Source organism: Phodopus roborovskii, unplaced genomic scaffold, assembly GCF_943737965.1.
Source record: "Phodopus roborovskii unplaced genomic scaffold, PHOROB, whole genome shotgun sequence".
NCBI classification, from domain to species: Eukaryota; Metazoa; Chordata; class Mammalia; order Rodentia; family Cricetidae; genus Phodopus; species Phodopus roborovskii.
The window spans coordinates 23,322,721-23,344,377 of NW_026126567.1; the positions used below are offsets into that span (position 1 = coordinate 23,322,721).

General features: G+C 37.8%; 1 protein-coding gene across 1 annotated transcript in view; it reads right to left on the reverse strand.

Annotated features, from left to right (window-relative positions):
- Positions 1 to 17,663: 17,663 nt before the first annotated feature.
- Positions 17,664 to 21,657, reverse strand: part of Eif3e (eukaryotic translation initiation factor 3 subunit E) — a 29,195-nt gene continuing 25,201 nt past the window's right edge. Inside the window, exons 11-13 of the mRNA XM_051202454.1 lie at positions 19,494 to 19,596; positions 18,734 to 18,868; positions 17,664 to 17,846 (exon numbers count right to left, since the gene is read on the reverse strand). Coding sequence (XP_051058411.1) covers positions 17,808 to 17,846; positions 18,734 to 18,868; positions 19,494 to 19,596 — 277 coding nt within the window. The 3' untranslated portion in view covers positions 17,664 to 17,807. The remainder of the gene's footprint in view (positions 17,847 to 18,733; positions 18,869 to 19,493; positions 19,597 to 21,657) is intronic.

Genomic DNA, 21,657 nt, shown 5'->3' on the forward strand with positions numbered 1-21,657 from the left:
TTAGTGAGTGTATTCCACTGCCTAGTAATCCATTGTACCACTTTACTATACTGCAAGCATTTATTCTACAGTTGGTAGACATTTGTTTCTCCATAGTCGCTTTGCTGCACTCATCCCGGCTCATGAGACAGCTCTCCTTTTCCCCCCACATATATTCTGTTCTTCCCATCTATTCACTATTATCCTTCTCAATTCTTGCCATTCTTTGAAATACTAATGTTTATCTTAATTAATCAGTGAGGTGCTTTAAATACTTAGGGATATGAATTCAAACTCAATACTACCCAGTATAATATTAAGTATAGCTAACAGATCTTTTCTTGGATCAACAACGTTGTACCCACGAAAGTTTTCAATTAGCATTGCTTATGTATGGTTGGCGATAACAGTATTAGCCACTGACATTGCACACTTCCTATCAGGCACTGCTTTAGGGATTCTGGAAGAATGAATGCATTTATTCTCACAGCAACACCATGAAATACACAATCCTATATTTATCTTAATTTTACAGAGCAGAAAACTGCAGCAGTGGCATGTACCTAAACTCGGCTACCTTGTGTATGTTAAAGTAGAACAGATTTAAAAACAAAACAAACAAAAAAACTTAAATATAGAGTCAGCCTCATTATTCAAAGTGGCATCTGGCTATCCTTTCTGGTTCCATCACTGCAAAGTCGTCTGTAAACTGAAAAGTGTGGAGTGACTCTAGGAGAACTCCCCTGGGAATTGGCCAGGGAGGAACTTTAAAGTTACTAAGGAGAAAGAAAAGCTGGGTTGTAGGTAGAAGTCAGTAGAGCTCTTAGCTGGCATACACGAGACCCTATGTTTAATATCTGGTACCATCCCTACAATGGAAAAACATGGCTTTTTAACTTTAATTTACAAACTTTATATCTCACTGCCTTCAATGTGCAATTCAATGAATTAACCAAATGAGCAGAGTTGTTTTAATGCTGATATAAACAAAGTTAGAAATGGTTCTATCAGCTCCTCAGAACTGTGCTTGGTTACCACTTTGGGTACCAACCACATCCCACCCACAACCTGGTTTCTACTCTTCTGTTTTCATATCATTATGTTTTTTTTTTTTTTGTTTGTTTGTTTTTTTCAGAATGCATGGTATTCTGGAATCAACTATACTTTTTGAAACTGACTTCTCTCGTTTACTAAAGAGAATTGGAGGTTAACTCACAACACAGTCAATCATTCGTTAGTTTTTATTAGTGAATAATATTCCATTGTGTGGCCACTCTGGTTTGTTTATCCCAGTTGTGGGGAACTTCGATCATTTGCAGTTGTTCGCCACTAGTAAAAAAGCTATGACGTAGTCTCATGCAGATTTGTTTGGGGGAGGATTCTTAATTTCTTTTTTAGAAGTGTGTAGTAGTTGGCTATTTCTGTTCTGTCCAAATACTAAGAAAAACGAAGTCATGAGATTTATTTCAGGTCGTGGTTTCAGAGGAAATGATGGAATATGGTTCAAAAAACTGAAATCGTGGTAGTCATGAAGGAGAGTGAGAAGGAAGGAGGGAAAGACAAGAAAGAACAGAAGATTTCTTTCTCCTTGTAAGTCTAGAAGGTTAAACCAGCCATGGTGTAAATAATGGTAAATCTCATTCCTTGGGGTTTTGTGTGTGTGTTTGTGTGTGTGCCAGCCTCAGGTACATAGTGAGTTTAAGGCCAGCAATGGCTACATGAAATCTATTCTCAATAAGTCATAAAACAAAACCAACATATGTTTTTATTTCTTAGTTAATGCCTACATATGGTATGGGATGTGGGGTTGCAATGCAACCACATGCTAAACTTTATACGTAACTGCTAAATTGTTTTCCAACCAATATTAAGCTTTCTCATCAGCCACAAATAAGAGTTCCAGCTGTACCACTATTTTCTGTGTTTTCCTTTATATTAAATTTCCTTTAATTAAATGTTTTATAAGAGTTGTCTTTGTCATGGAGTCTTTTCACAGCAAGAGGACACTAAGACAAAAGACAACACCACAAAATTGTCCACTGACCTCCACATGTACAATATAGTATTCACATAATAATAATAATAGTAATAATAAGAACAGTTACTATTATTATTATAAGTTTTAAGTGGGGTCTGTGTCTTATTTCAACATCTGGGTTAATTATGTTCTGAATCTAAGGTCTTTGTCAAAAATAACACTCCCAATATTTTTTTGAAGGCTAAAGCTTTAGTTGTGTTTACTAACAGTATTGTTTGCACAGTAAAAATATTAGATATTGATGAATTTTTAATCTGTAAATCTGTTCATCTTATAGGTGTGTGTGTGTGTGTGTGTGTGTGTATGTTTAGCCTAAGGAATTCTGTCCTAATTTTTGGTCACAAGGTTTTTCTCATGTTCTAAAACTTTTACATTGTATACCTTTTCATACATTTTCAGGTAAGTTTGACTCCAAACTTGGGTACAGGTAAATGGGAACATTATTTTTAAACATGGTTGTTACAACATATTACATTAAGATCATCGTTTGCAACTAGGTGTTTGTGATGGCTATTCTTGGTTGTCAACTTGACTATATTTGGAATTACCTAAAAACCTAAGCAACTTGGCAACTTATGAGGGACTCCTAGTTAACTCGGTCACTTGAGGTAAGAAGACTCACCTAAAATCTAGGTCCTTTGAGATTGGAATGCCCAACCTATATCCAGGCCCCACTTTATGGCAGTCTATACAAAGAACGTGGGAGAAAGAAGCTTTTGCTTTTTGCCTGCTTGCTTTTACTCTGACTGACAAGTTCTTATAACCTGCTGCTAAGAAGACAATTGCTTCACTAGCATTAGCACATTTTTCTTCAGGGTTCCTACATACACTGAAGATCATCTGAGACATCCAGCTTTGCAGACTTAACAACTATTGGAATCTTGCACTTTCTATAAGGAAACAGCCATTGTTGGACTAGCTAAACCACAGCCTGTAAGCCTCTAATAAATCCCATATCTACACATATATAATAGCATGAGTATTGATGCATGATATATACATATATGTATATATTTATGTACTCATTCTATCAGTTTAGTTCATCACGAGAACCATAACTAATGAAGTGGTGCATAGCTATAATACCAACACTTGGGAAGCTGAGGCAGAATTGTGAGTTTGAGACCAGTCTGGGCTATATAACAAGTTCTAGGCCAGCCAGTTCAACTCCAAAATGAGGTCAGGATGCCTAGGGAAGTAGCTCAGAATTATAAACGTGTAACGCTCTAGGTTTGCTACCCAAAAAGTACAGAGGAGGAAGATTTTATTTTCTATATTCACACTTTTAGCAAAAAAAAAAAAAAAAAAAAAAAAAAAAAAATGTTGTGTGTGTGTGTGTGTGCGCGCGCGTGTGTGTGTGTCTACTCTGATATACTTGTCCAGAGAGAGACATGACCTTCAAAAATACCTCATTTCTTCAATTGCTGCATTTTTAAAGTAAGCCTTACACTCAGATAATTTTAGTCTTCCAGCATTGCTTTTCTTTTTGAAAAGTGTCTATTACTATCTTTATATTCATATATACATGTTAGGATTATTTTGCGAATATAAAATATTCTGTTAGGATTTAGATTTAAATAGCATCAAATCTCTAAGTCAATCTGTGAAGAATTGGTAGAGTTCTTATTTTTTTCTTACCTTTCTATCAACATGAAAAAAAAAATCCAAACAAAAACCACCACAACCAAGGCAACTATAAAAGAAAAAATTTAATTTGGGGTTTATGGTTCTAGAGAGTTAGAGTTTATGACTGTCATGGTGAAGAATATGGCAGAATATGGCAGCAAACAAGCAAACATGATGCTGGAACAGAAGGGGATGGCATATCTCCATTCACAAGCATGAGAAACACACACACACACACACACACACACACACACACACACACACACACACTGAAAGAGAGAGAGAGAGGGGAGTGGTGGGAGACCCTGCACTCAGACATACCTCCAACAAGGCCCACACTTCCTAATCCTTTTCAAGCAATTCATCAACTAGGGACCGGTGGCCATTCTCATTCGAACCACCACTGTCCACTCCCTGACCCCATAGGCTTGTAGCCATATCATCAAGCAAAATACATTTAGTCAAACAACAAAAGCCCCATAATCTTTCACTGTCTCAGTAAAATTTATAAGTCCAAAGACCCTTCTTATACTTATTCCCCTTAATTGTAACCCCATTAAAATAAAAGGTAAATTATACACTTCACCATATGATGGCACATATTTCTCCCTAAGATGAATCTAGTTTTTATTTTATTTTCTCACTGCATTGTCAGAGTCTTCCACAATAATTCTGAGTATATTGATGGAAGTAGACATCCTTATTTGTTCAGGTATTAAAGGAAAGTGTTCAGTCTCTTGCCATGATACTAGCATTTTTTTTTTTTTTTTACAGCTTAACATACTTTTTTTATAATTTTATAAATTTAAATTTAAAATTTGTTTTACATGTCAATCCCAATTCCCATACCCTCCTGTCCTTCTCTGTTCCCCCCACCAACTGCCATACCATCCCCTTTCTGCTCCCCAGGAAACAGACTTCCTTGAGGAGTCTTCAAAGTCTGTCATATCATTTGGAGCAGGGCCCAGGCCCCCATGTGTCTAGGCTGAGGGAATATCCCTCTATGTGGAATGGGCTCCCAAAGTCCATTCGTTTACTAGGGATAAATACTGATCCATTACCAGAGGTCCCATAGACTGCCCAGCCCTCACAACTAACACCTACATTCAGGAAATCTGGGTCAGTCCTATGCTGGTTTCCCAGCTATCAGACTGAAGTCTGTGAGCTCCTCCTTGTTCAGGTCAGCAGTTTCTGTAGGTTTCTCCAGCCTGGCCTTGACTCCATGGTCATCACTTCTCCCTGTCTGCAACTGGATTCCAGGAGTTCAGGTCAGCGTTTAGCTGTGGGTGTCTGCTTCTGCTTCCATCAGCTACTGGATGAAGGTTCTAGGATGGCATATAAGGTATTCATCAATCTCATTATCAGGGAAGGACATTTAAGGTGGCCTTTCTACTATTGCTTAGATTGTTAGTTAGGGTCATCCTTGTAGATCTCTGGACATTTCCCTAGTGCCAGATTTCTCTTAAAACCTATAATGGCTCCCTCTATTACGTTATCCCTGTTCTTGCTCTCTTCTATTCTTTCCCTGACTCAATCTCCCCACTCCCCATGCCCTCCTCTCCCCTCCTCTTCCTCATACTCCCTCTCCCATCCCCCCATGCTCCCAATTTGCTTGGGAGATCTAGTCCCTTTCCTCTTCTCCAGGGGACCATGTATGTCTCTCTTAGCGTCCTACTTGTTTCCTACTTTTTCTGGCAGGGTGGATTGTAGGTGGGTAATCCTTTGTTCTGCATCTAAAAGCCGTATATGAGTGAGTACATACCATGTTTGTCTTTTTTGTGACTGGGTTACCTCACTCAAAATGGTTTCTTCTAGTTCCATCCATTTGCCTGTGAATTTCAAGATTCCATTTTCCATCCCCCCCCCCAATCTGAGTAATACTCCATTGTGTAATGTACCAGTTTCTTCACCCATTCTTCATTTGAGGGGTATTTAGGTTGCTTCTAGGTTCTGGTTACTACAAATAATGCTCCTATGAACATAGTTGAACAGATGTCCTTGTTGTATGAATGTGTATCTTTTGTGTATATGCCTAAGAGTGGAACTGCTGGATCTTGAGATAGATTGAATCCCATTTTCCAGAGGAACCAACATACATTTCCAAAGTGGCTGTATGAGTTCACACTCCCACCAGCAGTGGAGGAACTAGCTGCAATTTCCTTATATATGTTCTTTGTAATTTAAAGAGGGTTCCTTCCATCCTACTTTCTGTGATATGATATTATAAAAAGCTGTTGAATTATCTCAGATGTTTCTTAAACATCTTTTGAGAGTGATGCAAGTTTTCCCTTTATCCTATTGTGAATTATATTTCACCAATATATACAAAAAATAAAACGTATGTATTTATACTGTATTTTCATTTTTGTTCTTGATTTGCTGTATAGCCCAGCATAGCCTCAAACATGACCCTCCTCTCATAGTCTACCAAGCCTTAGAATCAAAGTGTGCACTACCACATCTAGCTTGTTTTATCTTTAAATGTATTGCTGTACTTGCTTTAGTAATACGCTGTTGAGGTTTTTATAAACATGTTTGAGAAATATGGCCTCTATTTTATTTTTTGTTAAATCTTTGTTTTGATATTAGAATGATGCTAACATCATCAAACAAATTTGGAAGTACATTTTCTTATATTGTCTGGAGTGGGCTTTGTAGAATTCATGCTAATTTTTCATTTAATTTATTTTGCAATTTTTTAGTAGAACTATAGTTTTATTTGTTCATAGGCTTCCAACACATAATGCAACTTCCTTAACAGATCTAGGACAATTCATGTTAACACTAGCTACATTTTTCTAAACGAGTTTTGGTGATTTGTAGCTTTTGGGAATTTGTGGATTTAATTTAAGTCATATAATTTATAAGTTTAAATATGTTGAGTGTAGGGGCTGTAGAGATGATTCAGTGATTAAGAGTGCTTGGCCCTCTTCTAGGGGGCTCAAGTTCTGTTCCCAGCACCCATGTTCAGTACCTCACATTCATGTAACTTCAGGTCCATGGAAATGGAATTCTGTCTCCTGGCCTCCAAAGGCACCAACACCCACAGGTATCTCCACTCAAACCACACATGAAAACATGTAATAAAATACCTTTTTAAGAAGATGTTGATTGCATTATTAGTCTTCAGGATTATAGAAACACCTCCCTTTTATTCAGAGATACATGCTGATAATTTTGTCCTCTCTCTCCTTCTCTTCTCCTCCCCTCCCCTCCTCTCTCCTCCTCAGAGTGTTTGCACCTGGATGCATTTCAAATAAGAACCCTGAAAGATGATATGACATTACTTGACAACATGGGTCTTTAGATAGACCTTTATATCCTGTTTGGTGGTTCTAACTGAGGAGAACACCTACTTGTATACCTTTGACCAAAAAAAAAAAAAACTCTCCTATTGAAGAAGTTTTCTGCTCTTTGGCCGAACATACTGCTTCAAGGTAATACACATGGAGTGATGCACATGGGGGAGGAAGTGGGCATCGTCTAGCCTTGGGCATAAGCCTAGTCAATCCTGGGAACCAATGAGATGACAGATTTTACAGACATGTCACCTTTATATAGGGGTTTTCAGAAGATTAAGTCTTATAGCACACTAAAGTACTCAGTATCGTTGGAGGCAGCAAACTTGAAATGAGATTTAGGTTTGAATTAGTCTCTTATGGTTTGTTTAACTCAAACACATCTCTTCATCTACAATATCATGTTTTTGTGTTAACAAAATTATTTTGTTCAAACTTTGGCTGTTTGGGGAAACTCAATAGCTATTTTAATTGAGTAAACAATACATTTTCCCCATTGTCCAAACACATCTTTATAAATCTCTATTTACATTTGAAATAGCTAACAGACATTTCTCAATCACAGACTAAATAGCTTATTAATTCCTTAACTGAATAAAGTTATTGTGGTTCATAAAACTATGGGAATTACTGAAAATATCAATCTTTTTTCCAGATGTCCTCCTTTAATATTGATGATGGAATCATATCCTCACACTCTCTTGAGAATAACAAAATAGGGCTCAATAAATGATTCAAGTATCTACAGTATTAAAATTCATTTGCCTGTTGACCTAAGTGTGCTAAATGCCAAGATAAATTAACTGGAAAATGCCCAATGTTCATCCTCTCTACAGAGGTTCCAAGATTTATGATGAAATTACTTCTGTAAATCTAGGACAAATTTCAGATTTTTCTGTAATATTGAATTCTATGCCATCACTATACTGGATTCTAAAAGATTATTTTGTATTTTAAGTTATGGTTGTAATTATCCAACTCTAACTTAATAAAGAAGATATATAAAATGTTCACATATAATTGCTAAATTACTGTCTCCATGTTTTTCTCAAACAGAAAATTACCACAATCTCATCTAAAATCAGATTCATTGTCTTATCCTCTTATGGCCTTTTAAAAATCTGCAAAGAAGCCATGTACTACCCCTTAAAGATTCTTTCTCTAATGTTCTCCCTAGAATTAAAGAAATGATAGTCTCAGCTTAGAAGATAAACTATAATGTTATCCTATGTAAAATGAGCTTGATTCAAAATAATATAAAATCATTCATTAAATCAGTACTAAACAAGTAAAAATAAACTCACTGCAGCTACTAGATTAGAAGTAACTCCTTCTACTTAAAAACAAATTAAACTACAATTAGGCTGTACATGCAAGGTTTATCAAGTTAATGAAAAAAAATCCTGAAAACAGAATTACCTTTTATGCTTAAGCAAACATAAGTACAAGAAAGCTCCTTAGTACCTAGGCTTTTTCAGAAGAAAAGCCAAAAGCACATATTTACCCCTTATTCTTTTCTGGGTCCCCAGCACAGGGCCTAGAATACAATGGGAAGTCAATGAATATTTATTTGTTGGCCTAAGACTAGTGGGTAAAGTACATGGGTGTCTTACGGTTACTATTGTTGTGATGAAACACCATGGCCAAAGCAACTTGGGGAGAAAAGAGTTTATTTGGCTTACACTTCCATATCACTGTTCATCATTGAAGGAAGTCAGGACAGGAACTCAAACAGGGCAGGAACCTGGAGACAGAAGCTGATTTGGAAGCCATCAAGAGGTGCTGCTTACTGGCTTATTCACTATGGCTTGCTCATCCTGCTTTCTTTCTTGCTTCTCTTTGTTTTGTTTTGATCCTGCTTTCTTATAGAACCCAGGACTACCAGCCCAGGAGCATTCCCACACACAATAGATTAGGCCCTGCCTAATCAATACTAACAAAGAAAATGCTATACAGCTGGGTCTCTATTTCTCATTTTAAAATTATTGTTTTCATTTAATACATCCTGACTGCAGCTTCCCCTCCCTCCACTCCTAGTCCTTCCCCAATTATCCTTCTCTCTCAGATCTTGTCCTCCCCACAATCTAAAAAAAAAAAAAAAAAAGAGCAAGCCTCCCATGGGGTACCAACAGAAAATGGCACAACAGCATACAATAAAGCAAGGCATAAAGCATTAGGAGACGGAACCCAGTAGGAGGAAAAGGATCCCAAAAGTAGACAAAGAAGCCAAGGTGTCAGAGAATCCCACTCCTACTGTGAGTACCCACCCCCCCCCCCCAGCCAACAACTACAACATGCAGACCCATTCAAGCTCCAAGATTGCCACTCCAGTCTCTATGATCCCCCATGAGCCTTGCTTCGTTGAGTTCTCAGGTCATGCCTGTCTTCCTGATCCTCAACCCCTCTGGCTGTCATAATCTCAACCCCTTTTCCACAGGGTGACCAAGCTTCAAGGGGAAGGACCCAAAGGAAACCTCCAACCTGGATTCTCTCCTCTACCTAATGTTTGTATAGCCAGATCATATGGAAGCATTTTCTCAATTGAGGTTCCCTCCTTTTAGATGACACTAGTTGTGTCAAGGTGACATAAAACTAGCTAGCACAACGGGCTAGAAAATCTGATAGACACATAAGACTTCCATGACAGGCATTATTAAGCCAGTTTATTTTATTTTATTTTATTTTATACAGGGTTTCTCTGTAGCTTTAAAGCCTGTCCTGGAACTCGCTCTGTACACCAGGCTGGCCTTGAACTTACAGAGATTTGTCTGCCTGTGCTTCCTGAGTGCTGGAATTCAAGCCATGTACCACCATCACCACCCAGCTTAGTCAGTTCATTCTACATAAGCCATACATAAGGGTCACATCAGAATTCCATTTCTAAAATGAAATTTGTTATTAGCAATGAGAACACCATAAAGGAAAATAATGAGGACACTTTGCTTTGAGCTTGAAAGTGGTCCTTAAGGAAGAACCCAGTCCTACTTTTTATGTGTGGATCAAGATATGAGGTCTCAGCTGCTGCTCTACCCTCTGCTGTGATGGTAGGCTCATCTCATATCCCTCTAGAACCACAAGCCAGAAATAACCCCTACTTCTTGCCTTAGTCATGGTGCTTTATTACAGCAATTAAAAAAACAAAACAAAACAAAACAAACAAACAAAAAAAAAAAAAAAAAACTAAGAAAAAAGTTGGTACCAGAAAGTGTGACAGACTTAATCCTGTGGCTATTTTGAGGACTGCAGAAGGCTTTGAAACTTCTTTGTACTAGAGAAGCAGCCCCATTCAATTAGGATGTATTAATATGACTGCCACTTGCTTAGATACTAACTTCCTTAGATACTCCCCTCAGTAAGGCTTAAAAGAAGCCCCCATGTCCTGCTCAGGGTCATAGCTATCTTGTCTTTGTGTAGGATGGTCAGGCCCAGCGTGCTAGAAGTTTTGCACTGGACCTGACTCTGAGCACAATACAATATGTGGACTCCGTGAGTGACAGAATCAACAGTGATGAGAAATTCAGATTTCAGTGGAAATGGGATGGAAGGTAAATTAAAAAGAATTTTCTTTGGATTAACCATTCAAGACTGGTAAGTAAAATACAATCAGTATGTTGAGGTTATAATACATAATTTTATATTACTGAATGTTAAACATAAGTCACTACACTTAAAAGACTATGTAACATTTCTAATCTTTCCTTTTACCTACCTCAGATTTCTAGGAAAGAAAAAAAATGTGAGATAAAAAAAACACTTTGTAACAAAGGCAAAATCTTAAATTATTAACTTTAGAAAAGCCCACAGTTGCCTCAAAATAATACAACAGTTAAAACCAGAGAACAACTTTACTGTTTCCTTCAGTTCACATACCAAAGGAAACCACCCACTTCTGGTTTACTATGCCACTCCTTCTAGGAGATAGACTGGCTGGTGTCACTGCTATGCACACTCTTTCTTCCTGTTGATACACACCTGAATAAAGGCTACAGACTATTTATTGCAAAGTTCTGCAGACACAAAGCTCATCTGTGGGTGGAGCCACTTTAACTTACTTTAAAGACTCATTAGAAAGTGGCTGCATACTTTTAGAAATGAGTTTTCATTTAACACAAAGAAAAATGTTGGCCATTCCCTTATGTTTATAACAACATTCCAATTTAATCTTCAGTTTAAAAATTCTTTAATTATTGCTCAATAGCACATTCTGGGTTACACAACAGCCATATTTCTGATACAAAAATATAGTTTTCTACCAATCTGGGCAGGTCAAGAATCATGAATTCACATTCTTATAGTAATGCATATGTGTTGTGTCCCATTCTTATAGTAATGCTATATGTGCATGTGGGGTAGGATGATTTCACTTTTTTTTCAGAGTCTTCTATAGTCCAGGTTGAACTAAAACTTAGTATGATGTAGTCCAGGGTGCTCTGAATTCCCAATCCCCCCGATGGTATATAGCAATGAACCATACCACCCCAGTTAGGATAAATGTTAGAATTATTGTTCTTGAGTTTTAACCCATAAATCATGGGAAGAAATAAACAGGACAGGAAAAAAAATATGTGACAGAAAAACACTGGATTTTTATCAATTTATTACTTTTTTTTTTTTTGTTTCTGGTAACAGTAATAGAACTGGCAAGGAACATGACATTGTATAGGCATTTGATTCTGCTTATTCTTCTTAGTCAAAATATCTTTACTTGCAGATGATATGATACTACATGTGACACTGTATTCCATGGGGAACCTCTGAAGTAGCTGGATACAAAATAAACTCACAAAAATAAGTAGTCTTTCTATATACCAATGACAAATAGCCCAAGAGAGAAATCAGGGAAACAACATTTTTCACAATAGCCTCAAATAATATCAAATATGTTGGGATAACCCGAACCAAGTAAGTTAAAAAGTTGTAACATAAAAACTTCAAGTATTTGAAGACAGAAATTGCATAAGATATCTGAAAATAGAAAAATCTCCCATGCTCAAGGATCAGTAAGATAAACAGTAAAAATGGTCAGATTCAATGCAATCCCCTTCAAAATTCCAACACAATTCTTCCCAGATCTTGAAAAGATAATTATAAGTTTCATATGGAAATACACAAAATCCAGGATAGCTAAAACAACCCTGAATAATATAAAAGAACTGAGGGAGGTATCACTATCCCTAATTTTATGCTGTACTTTAAAGCTATATTAATTTTAAAAAGGCATCATATTGACATAAATACAGGCATCACAATCATGGGAATTGAACTAAAAATCAGGCATGGGCCTACATCCAGATACCTATAAAGATCTGATTTTTGACAAAGAAGCCAGAAATACTTAAAAAAAAAATAAAAAAAAAAAAATGCAAAAAACAAAAGAAACAGCATCTTCAACAAATGGTGTTGTCAAACTAGGTGGCTGCATGTAGAAAAACACAAACAAATCCATACTCATCATCCTATATAAAATTCACCTCCATATGGATCAAACACCTCAACATAAAACCAGCTAAAAAATGACCTGCTATTAGAGAAAGTAGGAATATAGCATGGAAACAAAATATAATAGCACCTTCCTAAAATAAATACATATTTGAAGGCACTCTAATTGAAACACCAAATAACAGGGTGGACAGACCATCTCTTTTCACCAAATGAAGCTTCCAGTCTCAGGATTGGGTTGCATCCAATTGAGTTTTATAGCCAAAGCAGTCCCATGAAAACCACCAAACCCAGGCTGTTGCTAAGACCCTAGGTTGCTCTCTACAAAATGATAGCAAGGCCCCATTGCTAAGGACAACACCTACACAACTATTGAGCGTGGAGAATTAGACCTGGTGCCTACATAAAACCTTCACCCCTACATTCTATTGTCTTTAGTACAGGATGGTACTTGGCATGCTTCTAAGACAGAAATGTATAAGAAAACCCTTGGATTAACAATGGTGCCTTGAATGCAGAACAAGCTAGTGCAACGGTGGCACATAGTTTGTGGGAGAAACTAACCAACATCTGATTTGACTGAAGGCCCACTCCATGAGATGGAACCCATACCCAACCTGCTTGGGTGACCAAGAACCTGAGAATAAATAGCTGAGGGACCCAGGGTAAAACTCAATACTACTTTTCTGCTAAAGGAATGCAGCAATAAAATGACTAATGACTTTCTGCTCTCCTCATAGATCTGTGCCTTGCTCAACTATTATCAGAGAAGCTTCTCCTGTAGGAGATGAAAACAATGAGACCCACAGCCAGGCATTGCGTAGATAATGAGAGACCTTGGAACACTCATCACTAACTGCGATGTCTCCAACAAATCCCTCCCCTCAAGGTGCAGGGAACTGCATGGCAGAGGTGGAAGGAGTATAGACTCAGAGGGGATAGAGGACACCAAGAAAACAAGAGCTTCTAAACCGACATTACCAAAGCTCAAGTTAAATCACAGAGACTGAGGCAGCATGCACAGGGCCTACATGTGTCTGTATCAGGTCCTTTGCATATATATTATGGTTTCTAGTTTAGTGTTTTCATGATGTTTCTGAGTGTGAGAATGAGTGAATCTGTTTATTGTGCTTTCTCATGAATGGGCTCTTTTCCATTTGTTTGCTTGTATTGTCCAATTTCAATGTGTTAGTTTTTACTTTACCTTGCTTTCTTTGATTATTACCCCTTAGGGGACAGCAAGGGAGTGGATTCAGATAGGATAATGAGAAACTGGGAGGAGTAGAAGGACCACAGGAAACCATATTAGAACCTATTATGTAAGGGGGAAAAATCTATTTTCAATAAAAGGAAAAAGTTTATCCTTCTGAATTCTAAGTTCCTATTATTCACTACTAATAATCATCAACATGCAAAATAGCAGTCTTCTAAGAACGGCAGCCAATAAGTAATGAACATTTTCTTAGGTGATAATGTCCACCACCGACACAGATTTCTCATTCAACAAAATTATTCATATTGTAGTCTTTCACTCCTGAATGTGTTAAATGACTCACTAGCAGAAAAGGACTTGATTTCTTTATGTTAAAATGGTAACAACATTCTAATCCTGGGGCTGGTAGGATGGCCCATGGGTCAGCCACCTAGCATAACCTGAGTTTGATCCTTGGAACTATATGGAATAAAAAAAGAATCCACTCCCACAAGTCATCCTATGACCACATTCTTCTATACCTACACACACAGACACACACACACACACGAAAAGTAGAAGTATGTAATTCCAATACTGCCAGGCATGGTTACTCATGTATGTTATCCCAGCATTTAGGATGATGAAGTAAGAGAACTGACTACCAAAGGTTTAAGGTCAGCCTAGACAGAGAATTCCAGGGCAGCATGGGCTTTACAGACTGTGGCCAAATTACAAGTTTATGGCCAATCTGGGCTACAAGATCAGTCTGAGGCACACGGGCATCCTAGCATTCATCAGGCCCTGGTTTAAATCTTGAGCATCTGAAGGATCCCCCCACCACCACCTACTACTAGTCCATCTGTCTGTCTGTCCATCCGTCCGTCCGTCCATCCATCCACTCACCCATTCACCATCTATCCATTTATCATTCCATTTGAACAGTGGTACAAGTGACAGCAATGTACTGACCTCTAAAAACACAGATAATGACTGGTCATTAAATGGTTTGTGCTTTATTCTTTCTTGTTTTAAAAGTAGTGATTTAAAGCTGATCTATCTGGACTCTTTTTAGGTCTCCTTGGTCTCCAACAACAAGCCCTTAGGAATAGCTGGCAAAGATTCAAAGTGCAAGCCTGAATTGGGAGAGGAAAAAAAATGCCCAAATGGCTTATGCAGAGATGGACCAAGTTACTGGATTAGCAACTGAACAAAAACACAGCTTAAGTAGGTAGGTGTGGATTACTTGCCACTGAAGCAAAAGGAGGACATAAGTATTTCAGCAGACTAAACCAGAGATGACAGCAGTTTTTCTGTCACCAGCTGTTTTTATGTTCCCCAACACCTGCTTACAGTGAACAAGAAAACACCTACCAAGTATCTATGAGCAAACAACAGTTCCTTTACTAAAAGGACAACCAATGTAGATGTAACAAGTAAAAATGTCCCTACTAAATGCACTTGGTATTTTATTCCTACAAAACTTCCAGTTTGTAAATCCTGATAAAATGAGAGGTCTTTGTGATCCTATTAAGCTTTTGTCATTTGGCCCATTGGCCATACCTATGGCCTTCAATACCTTCTAGCACCAAGGAGACAGACAGACAGACACACACAGCTCATTTACCTGGACTGATGCCGAAAAGTGAGCAAGCTGTTTTCTGTTCAAAATGTCATCTTCAAAGAACATTACCTTCAGCTCTTCACTGTTTTCATAACAATAAGAAAATGAATCAATCCTGACATTCCCCACCCCCACACTCATCAGAATAAATGAAAGGCAGTACAAAAGTCAGTTTTAGAACCAAAATAGGAAATGTGTTAATGTTTTTTTGTACGGATTCTAACAACCAAACAGTTTAATAAATGCAGAAAATGAAAAATGGACAGAACAGAAGAGTGTTTGTGCTCCTTCTCCAGAAGTTGAGAGCTTGCTGGGGGATCTCACACTTTAAAATGCATCAGACTAAATTATGCATGGGAAACACAAAAACAGTTTAACAGTGAGCTGTTTTTAAGAGTAATTAAAGTCTCGCTGGAAGCTTTAAACATTTCACTCTGATAGTCTGTCCCTGGCCTTGACTACTTTCTTATTGCTGGCCTTTCCAGTTCAGTTTTACTTCTGGCCTGTACTGCTGACTTGATGTTGCTTTCAATGACTCCTGTGTTAGTTCCTCTTTTTTCAGATCCTTATATTACTCTTTGATTTACTGAAGCCTAAAATATGCCAGACATTAGTGATTCCCAGTAAAAAAAAGGTATCACACAAACAAATCAGTGTTATTTTCAAACAACCAATCAACAGGAAACAGGAAGGTTACTCCCCAGGACCTGTCTCTTTAAAGAAAGCAGGGAAGATCTCTCAAGGTAGCAGTACCCTTTCTGTTCACACATCTACCAGCTGGGAAGCACAACATTGAGCATGCTTGGGGATCAGCAGGAGGCCAAGAAAAACCACATATATCCACATATCAGCAATTTGGAAGCTCAGTAGTCGTGTACACTGCCTAGCTCTTTCACTGACACTGGAAATTTAAGAAAAACAAACTCTGAAGACCTTTCCACACTAATTTCCACCAAGAAAAAAACTAAAAATAAGTTTAAAATTTTTTTATAAAGTACAATGCCAAGAAACAAGTCTATGCCCCTGCCCCCACCCCAACAAAACTACAAAATAAAAAGCACAACACCAGAAATAATTCATAAAGTCTAAATGACGCCTTCAATTTACTTAAAAGCAGGGCTCATATACATACATACATACATACATACATACATACATACATATCTGACTTCGTAGTGTTGGGGTTTGACTTTGGGGCCTTGCATATGCTCAGCAATTATCTACTTTCTATAGCCCTAGGTCTTTTGAAAACCCAGAGGTTCTTCAATTACTCCTTTGGCACAGTTCAGGGCTGGCCCTGAGCTTCCTCTGAAGCCCAAGCACTCAAATCTTCCTGCTTCAGCCCTCTGAGTATCTGAGACTAAAGGTCTGTGCCATGAGACTCAACTATTTACATTTGTGGGAACTTACTTCAGGCACACAAAGAAACAGCCATATCACTAGATTACAAAATAACAAACTAAGTTTTCTGGTTAGAAGGCTGATTTTAGCTTCAAACGTTGAAATCAGAGTCCCTCAGAGCTTTCTGAACATTGTTCTTTGATTCAACAATTTAGTGAAGCTGAATATTCACCAGATATTAGGGATTCAGTTAAAAAAAAAAGTATCACTGAAACAAAACAGTGCTATCTTGGAACCAACAACTAGAAACAGCTTAATTGCAAGTACCATAATACATCAGACAGGCTGTAACAGTTTTGCCAGTAGGACATCGTGCTTGATATCAGAATTGAGGTCCAGAGAAAAGGTTAAATGCAAATTAGAAATATATGCATAGGTAATTAGGATGTAAAGAGACAAAATTCATTCGCAGAGGTGCAGCACCAGAACCATGGAACAATGCTTCTGTAAGGTGGATTAGTAACAATTAGTAGGCTCTCAAAATTTAGGGACACAGTAACTAGTATGTACATAGGACACACACACACAGATTAGGACAATTTAAAATGCTGTTCTTAATCGACAGCCATCAAACTAGTTTGAAAACAGCGAAGCTTATGGCTGGCATAAAATGGTGCTTTTAGGACTAAGCAGTCTTTGGTCTAGAAAAATAAAATGGGGAGTTACCAAAGCTATAGTATTCACAGAACTGGTGACAGCTTGGACAAGGAAGGTGGCAGAGTATACTATACTCAGCATGAAAAACTTAAACAACAACACATCATCTAATTCCATTTTTATAAAATTTTCAGAGACAGAGACCAGATTAGAACTACTGAGATGACCTAATGTTAGTTTGTAGCTTAAACCACAAGATACACAAATATGCACCTATTAAAAACAAAGCCGTTTATGTATATTGTGCCCATGCCAATACCCTGGTTTGTATTGCCCTACAGTACCCAGGGAAATTGGGTTTACACATGGACCTCTCTGTACTGCTTTAGCAACTTCCTTGGAGTGTACATTTGTTTGAAAATAAAGTTAATAAAGCACACTTACACACAAAAGGAAATTCAAGCAAAATAAAAATGAATCATAGCCAATTTTATTTAAATTCTCCAAAATTTATAGCAAATGTCAATTGCTTCTAAAAATGTATGCTGCCCTTTATATATAATGGTTACTGTGTCTTGTATTACCCCTTTTTCTTCTTTTCTTAATAATTCTTTAGTAGAAACCAGAATCTTGGGTTGCCCAGTTGGGAGCCTGAAATACACACAGAGAGAAACCATCAAGATGAAATGAAATATTAAAATGCTAAAAGAGAAGGAAATGGTACCAACATCTCATCATTGGTGTAACTTAGGGACAGTGATGAAGCCCATGACAATCAATCATCAATATGGGAACAAAATCAACAAATTCATTCTGAGTAAATAGGGCAAAGCAAACAAGAAAGAAATTATCATATAAAATACTGTCCAGGCTCAGTTCTACTGGACATGGTTGGAGATTGCAATTGTAAACTCACTCTAATTTAACCTAGCCTTCCAGTCTCAGTTTAGTGAAGTCCTTCCCCACTCTTGTTACTAACACCTTCTACCCTCAGTTGTATGCACTCAGTGTATAAGGATTAAAGATAGTCACAAGGCCACTCAAGTTCCTTGAATTTAGTTTAAAATGAGGGATCTCTGCTAAAAGGGGAAGGAGATATTTTTGGACAGTTAATTATGAACATCAGATAAAAGGTAAAATTAAAATTTATGTGAGGTCAGCAAAGAAAGCAGCACTCTCTACAGAACTATTGCTTTAGTGTTAGAGAGAGCACACATTTCAAGCACATGTAAGTTATCATCTATCAGCATCAAGTTGATGTGCTGAGAGCCCGAGGAAGCAAGTTAATGAAGTCACAGAAGAAGAGTAAAGAGAAACCCACTTATAATTAGGAACATCATTTTTTCCTGTTTCTTTGACTAATGAGTTTAATACATCTAAGAAAAATTTGTTAGTTTAGTAATTTCTTCAAGAAAATGTTAAGCATAAAAGGAAATACAAAATGAGAACTAACCAATACTGATATGTTCCCAAAGTTCATATCACAGTTGTTGTATCATGCTAAATCCCCAAGAAAGTGTAAAATGTTTGCTTCTTACCTCTGATCTACTGTTCTGATTAAGTTTCTTTTCGATATTCATGGCCAACATTTGGCTTCTAAAAGAAAGACTTTTAGTCTTTTCAATCACTTGCTGATAGGGTGAGACTGCATTGTTACCCATTACCACATGACCCTAAAATGAAACAGATTATTGTAGTAAAGTCAGCGATGGGTGCATCTCAGTAAATCCCAAACACAGCACAAATGCCGCATGCCTGCTGCATACCTATGCACTGTACGGAGATGGTAATGTTTACCCAGCAAGAAAATGTAGGAGGTGTTGTCCTCTTCAAACAACAGTTACCCTTATTTTTTGGTGTGGCATATGGTACCGGAACAAGCTGGCACATAACAGGCAGGTACACTTCCAGAGTTACAGCCCTGGGCCTGGTATAGCTCTAGACCTGGTACAGACTCCATCCTGGCGTTACTTTTCCATTTTGAGAAAGTATTTTGTTAATTTGCCCAGATAGCCTTGAACTTGACTATCTTTCTGCTTCAGAGCCCAAACTAGGGGAGATTACAGGCCAGCATCACCAGGTTCAGCCTAACAAAGCTTCCTAGATAGGCGGGGTGTTGTGCATGCCTATAATCCCAGCCTTATGCACACAGTGATTCCAGGGTAGGCACAGCTTCACAGTGAGACCCTGTTCTCAAACAAGGTTTACAGAATAAAATTTCTAATTAAAACTTCCCAGAGTTATGAAAGCAGCCAGCAACTGTTAAACAACAGGTACCATAGCTACTATAATACTCACTAGTTTAGAATCAATCTTGGCGTCCAACCTTGCATTCCTAATCAAATTCACAATCCATCTTTCGGCTTCTTCTGGAGTCATATTCAATTTATCTGCTAACATACTAATGAGAGACATCACCACTTAGTTTATTGTACACAGTGTTTGCTTATACTTTGCACAGACTTCAGATACTTCTTATATACACGACCCTTAACTATATCTACCACTCCTGTTTATACCTGTTTTATATTCCCACCGTAACAACAGCTGGATGGTAAAGATCCTTGACAAAAGGTACTATATCCTCCACTAGAAAACCTGTGGTTTTTTACAACATGCAGGTATAAACCTGCATGCTCCTAAATAGCTAATGAAGGAAGGATTTCATTAAACGGAATGATGAGAAAAAGCACACCCATTACAAAGCACCAATGCTTGGGGCTGTTTTACGTTTGTGATAAAATTCTGGGGGATTCCATTCTGCACACAGAAGACATCACTGACACCAGGAGCCGCCATGAAACACCTTTTCACAACTCATCTTTTAGTTTCTTTGCTTACAATTAGATTGTAGAGGCCTGTGCTTGCTGTGAGGGACTAAAGTGAGCACAGGTACTGTCAGTCAGGTGACGGAACATGCACTGACCTGACAATTCACATGACTGCATGCATGAGTATTCACACACTACTAACTGCCTTTTGTCTTCACTCGAAACTCTTAGACACTGCTTGGTCTTTAATATAATCATTGATTTGGTTTAGAGAACTAGATATTTTCAATAAGACAGAAAGGCAGCCATGTTCACCACTATACCACCAATCGAATGGTCTTGAGAGAATTACAGACAGAAATTCTGGCTCTAATAGTATACCACCTTTAAATGAATTTAAGCAGCTGGACAAGTAGAGATAAAACTTCCATCCAAAGGTAACCAATTTAATTCATCAAAATACCTTTTAGGAAAGTGTGTACTCTCCATTACACCCCTATCTCACGCGTTTAAATACAGTGAATTAACGAAATTTTGTTCAAAATGTAAAAATTAGGTGTTTATCAATAAAATCGTCTAAGACAAAAGGGCCTTGCACATGTTTGATAAGTACTCCACTTCTGAGCTATATTTCTACCCCGGTTTTTACTTTTTTGCCAGGTCTGATTAAGTTGCCAAAGCTGGGCTTGAGCTGGGTCTTCAGTTCAGCAAGGGTTCTTCCAGCCCTGCTTTCCGAGGCCCTATGTCAGAGCTTCACCAGTTACAAGGGACTGTTTTCCAAAGGGGGGAAATTCCCACAATTTGTCTTTCTTGAGTCTCCACAGTTAATTCCTTATTACCACTAGTACTTTCTCATGTTAATTTCACCCCCTTTGTACAGACTAACCAAGTATCTGAAGCCGTTACTTAAAGAGCTTGGCTTTTAAAAACATACTGATGGGAGATGTCATTCTGTATATGTTTCTCATACTGGTTAATAAATAAAGCACTGTTGGCCAATAGGAAAGGAAGATAGGAGGGACTAGGAGACAAGGAGGAAGAGGAAGTAGTAAGGAGGAGTCAAGATGGAGAGTCTGGAGAGAGCAGTACGCGGCAGCCGGCTCCCGGTAAGAAGACCACATGGAAATACATAGAGGTAAGAAGACCACATGGAAATACATAGATTAACACAAATGGGTTAATACTTAAGAAAGAGCTAGCCGATAAGAAAGTAGTAACTGGCCAACAGTATAATATCTAATACAGAGTCTCTGTGTGTTATTTGGGGCTGGCGCGGCGGCGGGACAAGACTCGGTGGCGGGCCGAAAAACCATACTTCTTACAACATACTATTTCGCTCAGTATAATGAATCGATCTTTTTAAAAAAATGGATTGGCAGACAGTCAATCTTCTCTACATCCTTCCACTTATTTATTTTTGGGAATAGAATTTTGTTTGCTATTTAGCTCTGGCTCATCTCTAGCTTGCAGTAAGCCTACTGCCTCTGCTCACCCCACCCAAGTGCTGAGACTACAGGCATGTGTCACATATCTGCCTATATCCTGTCGCTTAAAAGCAAGAGAACCTAGTTTTCAGACAATAGTTGTCTAGTTGACATTAAAATTTAAATTATAATAAAAACTATTTCTAGCCTATGAAATAAAATAAAACGGCTTAAAACCAAGGTTATTCAACTCCTCTGTGTCACCTC